This window comes from Trichechus manatus, unplaced genomic scaffold (genome assembly GCF_000243295.1).
Source record: "Trichechus manatus latirostris isolate Lorelei unplaced genomic scaffold, TriManLat1.0 scaffold00042, whole genome shotgun sequence".
NCBI lineage: Eukaryota > Metazoa > Chordata > Mammalia > Sirenia > Trichechidae > Trichechus > Trichechus manatus.
Genome location: NW_004443978.1, coordinates 7,309,339 through 7,322,839, shown reverse-complemented (window position 1 = coordinate 7,322,839; position 13,501 = coordinate 7,309,339). Strand labels below are relative to the sequence as shown.

The 13,501-nt window shown below is 37.7% G+C and overlaps 1 protein-coding gene across 4 annotated transcripts in view; it reads right to left on the bottom strand.

Annotated features, from left to right (window-relative positions):
* RALGAPA2 (Ral GTPase activating protein catalytic subunit alpha 2) overlaps positions 1-13,501 on the bottom strand; it is a 388,120-nt gene that overhangs the window by 204,378 nt on the left and 170,241 nt on the right. For all 4 annotated transcript variants that reach the window (XM_023731401.1, XM_023731398.1, XM_023731400.1 and 1 more), the window contains exons 21-23: positions 11,637-11,830; positions 10,224-10,322; positions 9,840-9,995 (exon numbers count right to left, since the gene is read on the bottom strand). In XM_023731401.1, coding sequence (XP_023587169.1) covers positions 9,840-9,995; positions 10,224-10,322; positions 11,637-11,830 — 449 coding nt within the window. The remainder of the gene's footprint in view (positions 1-9,839; positions 9,996-10,223; positions 10,323-11,636; positions 11,831-13,501) is intronic.

Sequence of the window (13,501 nt, the reverse complement as noted above, 5' to 3'; positions counted from 1 at the left end):
AAAATAGACAAATTCATGGAAAAGACAGACCAAAAACTAGGAGAATTCAGGAAAATAAAACAGGAACAAAATGCCAAAATAAATTCACAACTAGAAATCATACAAAAACAACAATTAGAAATCCAAAAGATAAACAACAAGATTTCAGAAACGGACAGTGTCATAGAAGGCCTGAGGAGCAGGTTTGAATGATGGAAGACAGGATCAGAGAAACTGAAGACAAACACTTGGACATACTTTGAGGAAAAATCAGAAAAAAGAACAAAGAAAAATGAAGAAACCCTGAGAATTATATGGGATACAATCAAAAGCAAAAAGTTGCAAGTGATCAGAGTTCCAGAACAAGGAGAGAAAACATAAAACACAGAGAGGATCATTGAAGAATTGCAGACAGAAAACTTCCCTAACATCAGGAAAGATGAAAAGCTGATCATCCAAGAAGCTCAACGAACCCCATATAGGATAGACCCCAAAAGAAAATCACTAAGGCATAACATAATCACGCTCACTAAAACCAAAGACAAACAAAGAATACAGAGAGCAGCTCAAGAAAAATGAAAAGTCACATATAGAGGGGAAACAATAACACTAAGCTCAGATTATTCGACAGAAAACATGCAGGCAAGAAGGCAATGGGATGACATATATAAAACCTTGAAAGAAAAAAGAAAAACCTGCCAATCAAGAATAATATATCCTGCAAAACTCTCATTCAAATGTGATGGTGAAATTAGGACATTTCCAGATAAACAGAAATTAAGAGAATATGTAAAAACCAAACTAAACTTACAAGAATTATTAAAGAAAGCACTTCAGGTTGAGAACAAACAACACAAGACCACAACCTGAATCTAGGATGCAAGATCGTACTAGCTAATACCAATCTAGGAAATGAACTCTGAAGGACTTTCTAAAACCAAAAGAATTACAACAGGGAACCAGAGAGGTAAATCTGTAAATGACAACATCAGAACAACAAAAGAGGGAATAAATGGTGTAGAATAAATGAGAATGAAAACACATCATACCAAAACCTTTGGGATACAGCAAAGGCAGTGCTCAGAGGTCAATTTATAGCAATAGATACACACGTCAAAAAAGAAGGGATAAAATCAAAACATTAGCTACACAACTCAAACAAATAGGAAGAAAACAGCAAAAAAAGCCCATAGCCACCAGAAGGAAATAATAAAGATCAGAGCAGAAATAAATGAAATAGAGAATAGAAAAACAATAGAAAGAATCAACAAAACCACAAGTTGGTTCTTTGAAAGGATCAACAAAATGGACAAACCATTGGCCAAACTGACAAAAGAAAAACAGGAGAGAACGCAAATAACCCAAATAAGAAATGAAATGGGGGACATTACAACAGACTCAACTGAAACAAAAAGGATCATAACAGAGTATTATGAAAAACTACACTCCAACAAATTTGAAAACCTAGAGGAAATGGACAAATTTCTAGAAACACACTACCTACCCAAATTAACACAAAACGATGTTGAAAATCTGAACAGACTCATGACAAGAGAAGAGATTGAAAAGGTAATAAAAAAAACTCCCAACAAAAAAACCCCAGGCCCAGATGGTGTCATTGGAGAATTCTACCAAACATTCACAAAGAGCTTACACCAGTACTACTCAAACTATTTTAGAACTTAGAAAAGGAAGCGATACTTACAAATTCATTCTATGAAGCCAGTATAACCCTGATACCAAAACCAGGCAAAGACGCTACAAAAAAAGAAAATTACAGACCAATATCTCTCATGAATATAGATGCAAAAATGCTTAACAAAATTCTAGCCAATATAATTCAGCGTCATATCAAAAAAAAAATATACCATGACCAAGGAGGATTCCTACCAGGTATGCAAGGATGGTTCAACATTAGAAAATCAATCAACATAAGCGACCACATAAATAAAAGGAAAGAAAAGAATCACATGATCATCTCAATTGACGCTGAAAAGGCATCCGACAAAGTCCAACACCCATTCCTGATAAAAACTCTCAATAAAATAGGTATAGAAGGGAAATTCCTCAATATAATAAAGCCATCTGTGCAAAACCAACAGCCAACATCATTCTTAATGGAGAGAAGCTGAAAACCTTCCAATGGAGAACAGCAACGAGACAAGGAAGCCCATTATCACCACTCCTATTTAACATTGTGCTGGAAGCCCTAGCTAGAGCAATAAGGCAAGAAAAAGAAATAAAGGGCATCCAAATTGGCGATGCAGAAGTTAATCTGTCCCTATTTGCAGATGATGATACTATACGTAGAAAACCAAAAAGACTCCACAAGAAAACTACTGGAACTAATAGAAAGATTCAGCTGAGTAGCATGATACAAAAATCAGTTGGATTCCTATACACCAATAAAGAGAACGATGAAAAGGAAATCAGGAAACCAATACCGTTTATAACAGCCCCTAAAAAAATAAAATAGGAATAAATCTAACCAGGGACATAAAAGACCTATACAAAGAAAACTACAAAACACTATTGCAAGAAACCAAAAGAGATCTACATAAATGGAAAAACATACCATACTCTTGGATAGGTAGACTCAACATTGTGAAAATGACAATTCTGCCCAAAGCAATTTACAAATACAATGCAATCCCAATCCAAATACCAGCAACATTCTTTAAAGATGAAAAAACTAATCATTAACTTTGTATGGTAAGGGAAGAAGCCCTGTGTTAGTAAAGCACTACTGAAGAAGAAGAATAAAGTAGGAAGACTCACATTAACTGACCTCAGAACCTACTACTATACAGCTACAGTAGTCAAAACAGCCTAGTACTGGTACAATGACAGATACACTGACCAATGGAACAGAATTGAGAACCCAGATGTAAATCCATCTACCTATGGCCACCTGATCTTCCACAAGGGCCTAAAGTCCATCAGATGAGGAAAAGACAAGTCTTTTTAACAAATGGTGCTGGCAAAACTGGATGTCCACCTGCAAAAAAAAGAAATAGGACCCATATCTCACACCATAATATAAAAATGAATTCAAAACAGATCAAGGACCTAAATATAAAGCCAAAAAGTATAAAGTTCACAGAAGAAAAAATAGGATCAACACTACCCAGAAAAACCCACTGCTGTTGAGTCGATTCCGACTAATAGAAATGCTGTAGGACAGAATAAAACTGCCCCATAGAGTTTCCAAGGCACTCCTAGTGGATTCGAACTGCTGACCTTTTGGTTAGCAGCTGTAGCACTTAATCACTATGCCACCAGGGTTTCCTGATCAACACTTAGGGGCCCTAAGACACGGCATTAACAGGATACAAACCATAACCAACAAGCAAGACAAACTCCAGAAGATAAGCTAGATAACTGGGATCTTCTAAAAATTAAACACTTACGCTCATCAAAAGACTTCACCAGAAGAGTAAAAAGGGAGCCTACACTGGGAAAAAAGTTTTGGCTACTAAAAACAGACAAATGTCTAATCTCTAAAATCTACAGGAAAATCCAACACCTCTACAACAAAAAGACAAATAATCCAATTAAAAAATGGGCAGAGAAAAGGAATAGACACTTCACCAAAGAAGACATTAAAGCAGCCAACAGACACGTGAAGAAATGTTTTTGATCACTAGTCATAAGAGAAATGCAATTCAAAACCACAATGAGATACCATCTCATCCCGCCATTACTGGCATGAATCAAAACAACGGGAAATAACGAATGTTGGAGAGGCTGCGAGGAGATCAGAACTCTTATGCATTGCTGCAGGGAATGCAAAATGATACAACCATTTTGGAAAACGATATGGTACTTCCTTAGAAAGCTAGAAATAGAAATACTATATGATCCAGCAATCTCACTCCTAGGACTATATTCTAGAGAAATAGAGTCGTCACACAACTAGGCATATGGACACTCACATTCATTGCAGCATTGTTCAGAATAGCAAAAAAGACAGAAAAAATCTAGATGCCCATCAACAGACAAATGGATAAACAAACTATGGTACACACACACAATGAAGTATTATGCAACAATAAAGAACAATAATGAATCTGTGAACCATCTCATAACACAGATGAATCTGGAGGACATTATGCTGAGTGAAGTAAATCAATCACAAAAGGACAAATATTGTATGAGACCACTACTGTAAAAATTCATGAAAAGGTTTACACACAAAAAGAAATAATCTTTCATGATTATGAGGGAGGGGAGGGAAGGGGTGGGGATGGAAAAACACTAAATAGACAAGAGATAAGTGGTAAATTTGGTGAAGGGTAAGACAGTACACAATACTGGGGAAGCCAGCACAACTTGTACAAGGAAAGGTCATGGAAGCTCCAAAGACATCCAAACTCCCGGAGGGACCAAACTGCTGGGCTGAGAGCTGTGGGGACCATGGTCTCCAGGAATATCTAGCTCAACTGGCATAACACAGCTTGTAAAGAAAATGTTCTACATTCTACTTTGGTGAGTAGCGCCTGGGGTCTTAAAAGCCTGTGAGCAGCCATCTAAGATACTTCACTGGTCTGCCACCTTTGGGAGCAAGGGAGAATGAAGAAAACTAAAGATACAAGGGAAAGATTAGTCCAAACGACTAATGGACCACATCTACCTTGGCCTCCACTAGACTGAGTCCAGTACAACTAGATGATGCCCGGCTACCACCACTGACTGCTCTGACAGGGATCACAATAGAGGGTCGCAGACAGAGCTGGAGAAAAATGTAAAACAAAATTCTAACTCACAAAAAAAGACCAGATTTACTGGCATGACAGAGACTGCAGAAACCCCGAGACTATGGCCCCCAGACACCCTTTTAGCTCAGTAATGAAGTCACTCCCGAGGTTCACCCTTCAGCCAAAGATCAGACAGTCCCATAAAACAAAACAAGATTAAAGGGGCATACCAGCCCAGAAGCATGGACTAGAAGGCAGGATGGAACAGGAAAGCTGGTAATAGGGAACCCAAGGTCAAGAAAGGAGAGTGTTGATATGTCGTGGGTTTGTTAACCAATGTCATAAAACAGTACGTGTACTGTTTAATGAGAAACTAGTTTGTTCTGTAAACTTTCATCTAAAGTACAATAATAAATAAATAAATTACTGGGAGTCACCACCCTTCTCCTCATCCTCAGTACTACAACCAGGGCCCATGCTCTGAATTGAGTGTATTACATGTTTCATTTTCTTAAAGTCCTCAAACAACCCTGTGAGGTAGGCACTATAATTATCCCCATTTTACTAACGAGGAACCCATGACACAAAGAGGTCAAATGATTTGGTTAGTAAATGGTGAAGACAAGACCGGAACTCAGACAGGCCGACCTGGCCCCGGCTCTTAGCTGTTAAACTCTCTCACACTGCACTGTACACCAGAGCATAACTTTATACTGTAGCTTGACGGTTACCACAGGGCACAACAACACACACTTCTCCACTGGAGAGTAGCTTCATGCTTTTTTGGAGAGACACAAAATAGGATAATACAGTATTACAGATGAAAATGACAAAGAACCACATTTCCCAAAATTTCTATATGCAGATTTGCAACAATAGCTTTTCATTAATGTAAGCTTTGCATTTAAAAGAGAATTTAACTTTGATGTATAACAGACAAATTACATTAAGATATTAAATCTGTAAGTCATTGTTAAAAAAGTTTACTTATTTTAAGCAAAGAAAACTTTCCAGTCTTTGATATATGTTCTTAGAAACATGAAAATAAAATTCCGTTCCTCAACTGTCCTTTTCCATTTCACACATATTGATCTTCCCATATGTTTTAAATAATGATGAAATTAATATGAACTGTTTTTAATAAACCCAAATCATAGCTCCTTTCATGTCAAAATATTTTGGGGAAGGCAGAGGTGGAAAAGCGTCTTAAGCATTAGGAAAGGCTAAGAACAATCAGGACCGGCTTTAGAAAGGAGGTGAAAAGATGGTGAAGAACTGGGATGGCAACCCTGGAAAGACCCGCAAGTTGGGGGCAAGCGTGCTCCTCTAATAAGGAGGATTCTGAAGTGGGGTGGGACTGAGGCCAGAACCCAGGTGCAGTAAAACAGAAGGGAGGAATAAACCAAGGACTGCTTGACAGATGTGTTAGCTTTGAATCAATGGAAAAGACATACAGTATAGAATAGGCCAGGTCTGCAAATGGGCACAAGTTCTTGATATTTCCTTGACTGTAGTTATTTATAAAAGGAGCCCTGGTGGCACAGTGGTTAAAGCACTCGGCTGCTAACCGAAAGGCTGATGGTTCGAACCCACCAGCTGCTATTCAGGAGAAAGATGTGGCAGTCTGCTTCCGTAAAGATATACAGCCTTGGAAACCCTATGGGGCAGTTCTACTCTGTCCTGTAGGGTCACTATGAGTCAGAATCGACTTGCTGGCAATGGGTTGAATGCTGGTCTAGTTGTGAAATGGGCAATGATATTTGCCTGACCAAGTGGCAGAGGAAACAACGGCCAACTTTGTGCAGTTTCGGGAGTGTTTACAATCCTAGCTTTGATCCCAGTGAGAGGGCAGGCTTCTAAAAATTTCATTGCTGAGAAAAACAAAGCATTTTTTCAACTACATTAATAAACCATAAATCCACACTGTATATGTACTGTGGGAAATACTAATTGATAAGGCCATTGGTTTAGCTATAAAATTAGGTTAGTATGATAGCAAAAAGTGGTTAAAACAATGCCACAAATAGTTGGTTTGGAATACACTACATATTGAATTCTGGCTGTTTGCTATATACATCTTTTTCTGAAGATAGAAATGATTATATTTCTCTAAATAGTGAATCTGCTGTAATATTAGACGAAACCATGACTTTACATAACCGTATCACAGAACACAGTGCAATTTGTGAAATATCTAGTTTACAAATAGTTTTTTAAATAAATAAATGTCTTCAATTCCTATAAGCACCCTTATGTTTGGAAAACAATTATTACTGTCTTACTTCAAATTCAACATTTGATTGATTAGTCACTGCTGACACACCTGTGATACACCCAGATTTAGGAAAGCATTTTGTAAAACCACACCATGACCATGCTCAGTCTTGCGGCAGTTGTAAAGCTCAATGGTGGCCCATGAACAACACGGCTAAGAATCATACAGACAAGCTTGCCACCCAGAGGCAGAAGTCAGAAATCCAACCCTGGATTTTATTTGTAAGACAAAACTGATAAATGTTAAATTATATCTCTCTACATATGTATTTGTTATTACTTATTAAAAATAAAAAAAAAATACAGGAAATTCTTTAGAAGGTTCTCAGCATGAATGAATCCTTCTAATGCCACACTACATAAAAGCATGGCTCTTTGAGAATTCTTTCACAAAACAGAAACAAGTCCTGAGATGGCAGTAGTCACAGGTGCACGGTTCATCAATTAAAAAATTGAACTTAACTGTATTCTCTACATTAAATGCTTTTTTCTCTTTATAATTAATATAACATGTGTTTCCAGAAGTACATATAAGTTCTGAAACAACCACCATAATCTATTTAGGCATGTGAGCCAAAGCCTAAACTAATTACCGGAGACATTTCTTACTTAAATGGGAAAAGTTTATTTCATTGGTAGTAGGCCTTGTATGCAATTTTCTTCTGGCAAAGGAATAAAGTTTATTTAGAGTAATTCTATTTGACAGAAAGTCAGGGCTTCCAAAATATATACCAATAATTATCAAGGTTAAATCAAAATAGTCAATTCTATTAAACACACATAAAAATTCAAGCTTCTAATGGCCTAAACAATAGGCTGGTTAGTAAATAGAGATTTATGATACCCTCATTTTATCTCAAAAATCTGGACATAGGAATTACTGCCAGCACTGGGTCATCATTTAAGATTCATGTATTTATGACAAACTACAAAAGACCACTGAGCTTTCACCTAACTGAAAACACGGCATACATTAAAATGTGAAAATATATTCAAGCATTAAACTTGAAAAACTCTTTTTTCTACACTATAGAATCATTTTTTTTGAAATTATGTTTTAGGTTTTGACATGCTGCAATATACTCTTATTTCATCTCATTTTATTATTTCATTTTCAATCTAACACACTTTAAAACAGAAAGATGATTCTAAAGCCAAACCCCTTTATGTGATGTTCTAGAAAACTCATTCCAAGGAATAGTAAATGTTTACTGCTGACTTCAATTTTATTTTTATTAAATAAGATTCTACAGCTGATTATTTCCAAGAAATTTTTTTTTTTTTTTTTTCCTGAAGAATCTTAGCAAAATACTGCTTTAGGGTAGAGCACTCTTAACTAAGCCTTCCTTTCTTGGATCAGTCACTGAGAGATCTCATTATCTGTGAGAGTTAATTCTCTTCCCAATTTATACCCCTTAATCTTCCACACGCCATGAGCTGCATCATTCTGCAAAAGACATTTTCATCTGCAATGATGAGTACAAAATAGCATGGAGTAAAGAAATTCTATCTTCACATCTCTACTTGTACATTTATTTAGGAAATAAATGAGATTATGAGTGTTTAAGTCCAGTCTGCTACATAGATGCCCTCTATACACACTGCCAAAACTGGGGGAAATAATGGTAAAGATAGCTCACGAGGACAGTATAGTTATTACTTCAGATAAAAGCTCGATGATTAAAGCTCAAGTGTTCATCAGGGGATATACTGTAAGCGATTTAAACAGGGCCCATAGGCTAGGAAGGGTCAAGTGCATTCTGAAGCAACAAAAAAGGCCAGCTAATCAGGAGCTTCATTCTCCTTTTCCACGTACCCTAAGGGTATCAAAAGGTCTGTGTGTCTGCATCATACATTCAAACAATAAAAGAAATACAGAAAGGACGACTCCTTGGTATGCTATGAGTGATTAAAGTTCACCGATAAGTATTCCCAATTTAAATAGAAAATTCTGGAACACTCCCTATGCCTCTAATTTTCCAAGAAGACCTACTGATAAAACTAAATATTTTCATATTTCTTGACTCTTCCCTATCCCTTTCTTCCCATTCCCAATGCTACATCTTAGTTCTCATCATTTTTAAAATCCACATTAGTTTAACCATGTCCTAATTATCTGTCTCCAGGCCCAACCTCCTACTCTACCACAGCCACATTCTCAAATCCATCCTCCAAGCAGAGTCCAGAACAATATCTGTGAGGTGCAAATCAATCACACCACTCTTCTGCTTGATACTCAAACATCAAGTCAAGAGCCAGGTGTCCCTGTTCTACAATCCCCCTCCCTATGTCCCTGCTGACAGGCTGGCAAAGGTCTTCCCAAGGATGAAATAGGGCCAGAGGGTGGCCACATTCCACCCCACACCCAGCGTCTTCAGGGAAGGGGCTTCAGCTAGTGGCTCCTTGGACCTTCTCTTCCAACTTAACCACCAAGTTCTTTGGAAGAAATTAAATTAACCCCTCATTAAGAAATGTCAGGATCCCCAATTTATGAGTGGGGTCTTTCATAAAACATGCTAACTCTTAAAACAACACTTTTCAAACATTTTTAACTAATCAGAATCCTTTTCTTCAAGCAATATCTAATGCAGATCCCCATAATAAGTGGCTTGAAACTGTTCTTGAGGCTGATAACATCGGCAGAGGTTAGATCCTGTAGAACAGTATAGGTCATGGAATAAAATTCAAATCTAGTTAGATGCAATGCAGTCAGTGGGGACATGAAGCAGGGATGTGATAAAACCTGACTTAAATTTTTGAAAGACCATTCTAGTTGCTGTCTGTGACAATTTCAACATTTCTGACGTATTTTCATCAACCCAAATACCTATAAGGAGTGATAACCACTTTCCAACTACTAGTAATGATTATACAGGAGTCATGGAATACCTGATCCTCGCTGGTCAGTCCAAGGTGCATCACCAGGTAAAAATGCACCAGGAAATCTGAGTTTGGCAGAACGTCCTGGCGTCTGGTCATCATGGCACAGATCAGTCTGTAGGCTTGTAGTTTGCCTTCCTTGTATTCATTTGGCAACGTCGTCGCCTGCCAAGGAGATGACGTTTAAAGATTAAATCAACTCCAGATGCAAAGCATTTCAACATTTCACTGACTTCTTGGTTGTCCCTAAGAGTCATTTATGGTGAAGTGGGATGCAGTAGCTTCCAGCCTGTCTTCGAAACATGCAGTCTTGGGCAATTACTTTTTTTTTAAAACTTAATTTCAGAAAGGAAGAGGAAATTTCTATAAAGGAATAAACACATATCCACTTGCCTTAAATAGCCATGATGCAAAGATTCTGAGTGGTGGGATCAAGACTGGAGGAGATGATGAAGACTGGTTATCCAGGCTTATGCCTAGATTATCCCGTATCTAACATAAAAAGAGAAGTTTAAGGAAGGTAACATTCAATTTCTCTTAGTGCTATCTGAATATTGTCTTCCATAGTCCAATAGCTGCTCCCAGTTAAATCTCTTTAAATTGCAGAAAAACCTACAATATTTACAAGTTTTTCTTTCATCATGAGATCTACTGTCCATTTAAACTGTATGTCTGGTTTACTGTACATTTTTAGATTTAAATACAAAACCAGGGCATTGTTTTTACTTGAATGTTAATGCCTGGACATGTCCTGAACTCTAAATAACAAGGAATAGTTTAACAAATTATACCGTACAAACATGAATCATGTTTTTGAAAAAAAATTTAATAACAGGGAAAGATGTATGCTAGAAACAAAAACCAGAATGAAAACTGTATGTACTCTAAGATTCTCCTTTTGTAAAGATGTGCTTATCCACAGAAATAAGACTATATTAATACCGGTTATGTCTATCAGACGGTGAAGTTAATATTTTTCAAATTTTGTGCAATAAAATATTCTATAAGTACCTCAGAAGAAAGGCCTGGTGATCTACTTCTGAAAAATTGCCACTGAAAACCTGACGGAGCACAATTCTACTCTGACACACATGGGGTCCCCATGAGTTGGAATTAACTCAACAGCAATTGGTTTGGTTTTTGGTTTTATAAAGAGAATAATTAAAACTGCTTAATACTCTATTTTTTTACAGGAGTCCTGGTGGCACACTGGTTAAGTGCCCACCTGCTAACCAAAGACTGGCAGTTGTAACTCACCAGCTGCTCCTCAGGGGAAAGATGCAGCAGTCTGCTTCCATAAAGACTTACAGCCTTGGAAACCTTACGAGGCAGTTCTACCCTGTCCCATAGGGTCGCTATGAGTCGGAATTTGACTCAACAGCAATGGGTTTGGTTTTGGTAAAGTAATATTCTACTTATGGGCTAAACGAAATAATTCTTTTGCATTTTTTACAATGGCCACTGTAAATGCTATTACTCTTTGATGATCAAGCATTAAAAAAAAAAAAACCAAACTCGTTGCCGTCAAGTCAATTCCAGTTCATGGCAACCCTTGTGTTACACAGCAAAACTGCTCCATAGGGTTTTCTTGGCTGGTAATCTGAAGGAAATCAGATCACCAGGCCTTTCTTCCATGGTACTGCTAGATGGGCTTGAACTGGTCGAGTGCAGATCATTTGCACCATCCAGGGACCTCTCTTTTTTAAACACTTAATACGTTCAGTAGTTAATTGCAACACAGTTTTCACATTAAGTGATAAATAAATTTTCTCATATTAGAATAAAACATAAGGTAGTAGGACATACCTTTGCTAGTTTGTACCAGAGTTCATAGAGATAGCCAAAAACTTTGGCATGGATCTGGGGTGACTGGATATTATTCACATCCCCGAGGATTCCCAAGACTCTTCGCCATAGCACAGCGGCAGAGTCTGGGTGCCAGCCAGTGAGATTCCCTCCAGCAATGATGCTACAGTCATCAGCAAGGCATTCACTGCTATCTATGGAGAAAAATGTGTGTATTGGCCATGGGAACACAATCTTTATTTCATCAGCACAATCTTTTTTCTTTAATACAAATCATCTATGTTAAAAATTCATGTATTCAACAAAGAAAACTACAAAATACTACTGCAATAAACCAAAAGAGACCTACATAAATGGAAAGATATACCATGTTCATGGATAGGAAGACTCAACCTTGTGAAAATGTCAATTCTACCCAAAGTGATCTACAGATATAACGCAATCCCGATCTAAATACCAACAGCATTCTTCAACAAGATGGAAACTAATCACCAAATTTATATGGAAAGGAAAGAGGCCCTGGTTAAGCAAAGCATTATTGAAGAAAAAGAACAAAGTAGGAGGTCTCACACACTACCTGATCTCTGAACCTACTATATACCCACTGTAGTCAAAACAGCCTGGTACTAGTACAAGAACAGACACATAGACCAATGGAACAGAACTGAGAAGCCACACGTAAATCCACCCACCTATGGTGAGTTGATTTTTTGACAAAGGATTAAAGTCCATCAAGTGGAGAAAAGACAGTCTTTTAACATATGGTGCTGTGGTAGTTAAGATTGTGTGTCAACTTGGCTAGGCCATGATTCTCGGTGTTTATATGTGATCACTCCCATGACTGAATATGCTGTGAGTAGTCAATCAGTGGAAAGGGAGTTTCCTTGGGGGTATGGCCTGCATCTGAATATAAGCAGACGTTCTGGCTTTTTGCTCCCTCTGGATTCTGCGGCTGCCTCCTGTTCATCTGACCTCTGGTTCTTGGGACTTGAGCTATAAGCTTATCTGCTGATCCCGGGATTTGTCAATCTTCACAGCGTGTGAGTGAAGTCCTGCTTTCCAACCTGCCCATCCTGGGTTTGTGAGCCCTCGTGGCTATGTAAATCAGGAGAAGCCTCTATCCTAATCCATGGACTTGAGACGTTCTAGCCTCTACAATTGTGTGAGCTGTTTCTTTGATATAAAACTCTCTATATATATATCTTTATACGCTTTACTGGTTTTGCTTTTCTAGAGAACCTAGCCTAAGAGAGGTGCTGATAAAACTGGATGTCCATCTAAAAAAAAAAAGAAACAGACCCATACCTCACACCATACACAAAAACTAACTCAAAATGGATCAAAGACATAAATGTAAAACCTAAAATGATAAAGATCATGGAAGAAAAAATAGGGACAAGGCTAGGGGTCCTAATATATGGCATAAATAGAATACAAACCATGACTAACAATGCACAAACACCAGAAGATAAACTAGATAACTGACAGCTCCTAAAAATTAAACACTATGCTCATCAAAAGTCTTCAACAAAAGAGTAATAAGAGAACCTACAGACTGGGAAAAAGGTTTTGGCTACAACATATCCAACAAGGGTCTAATCTGTAAAATCTAGAAAACATTTTGACACCTCAATAAGAAAAAGACAACCCAATTAAAAAATGAGCCAAGGAAATTGGCATGACATAGCTTATAAAGACAATGCTCTACATTCTACCTTGGTGAGTAGTGTCTGGGGTCTTAAAAGCCTGTGAGCGGCCATCTAAGATACTCCACTGGTCTCATCCCTTCAGGAACAAGGGAGAATGAAGAGAACAGGATACAAGGAAAAGATTAGTCCGAAGGACTAACTGTCCACAGCTACCAA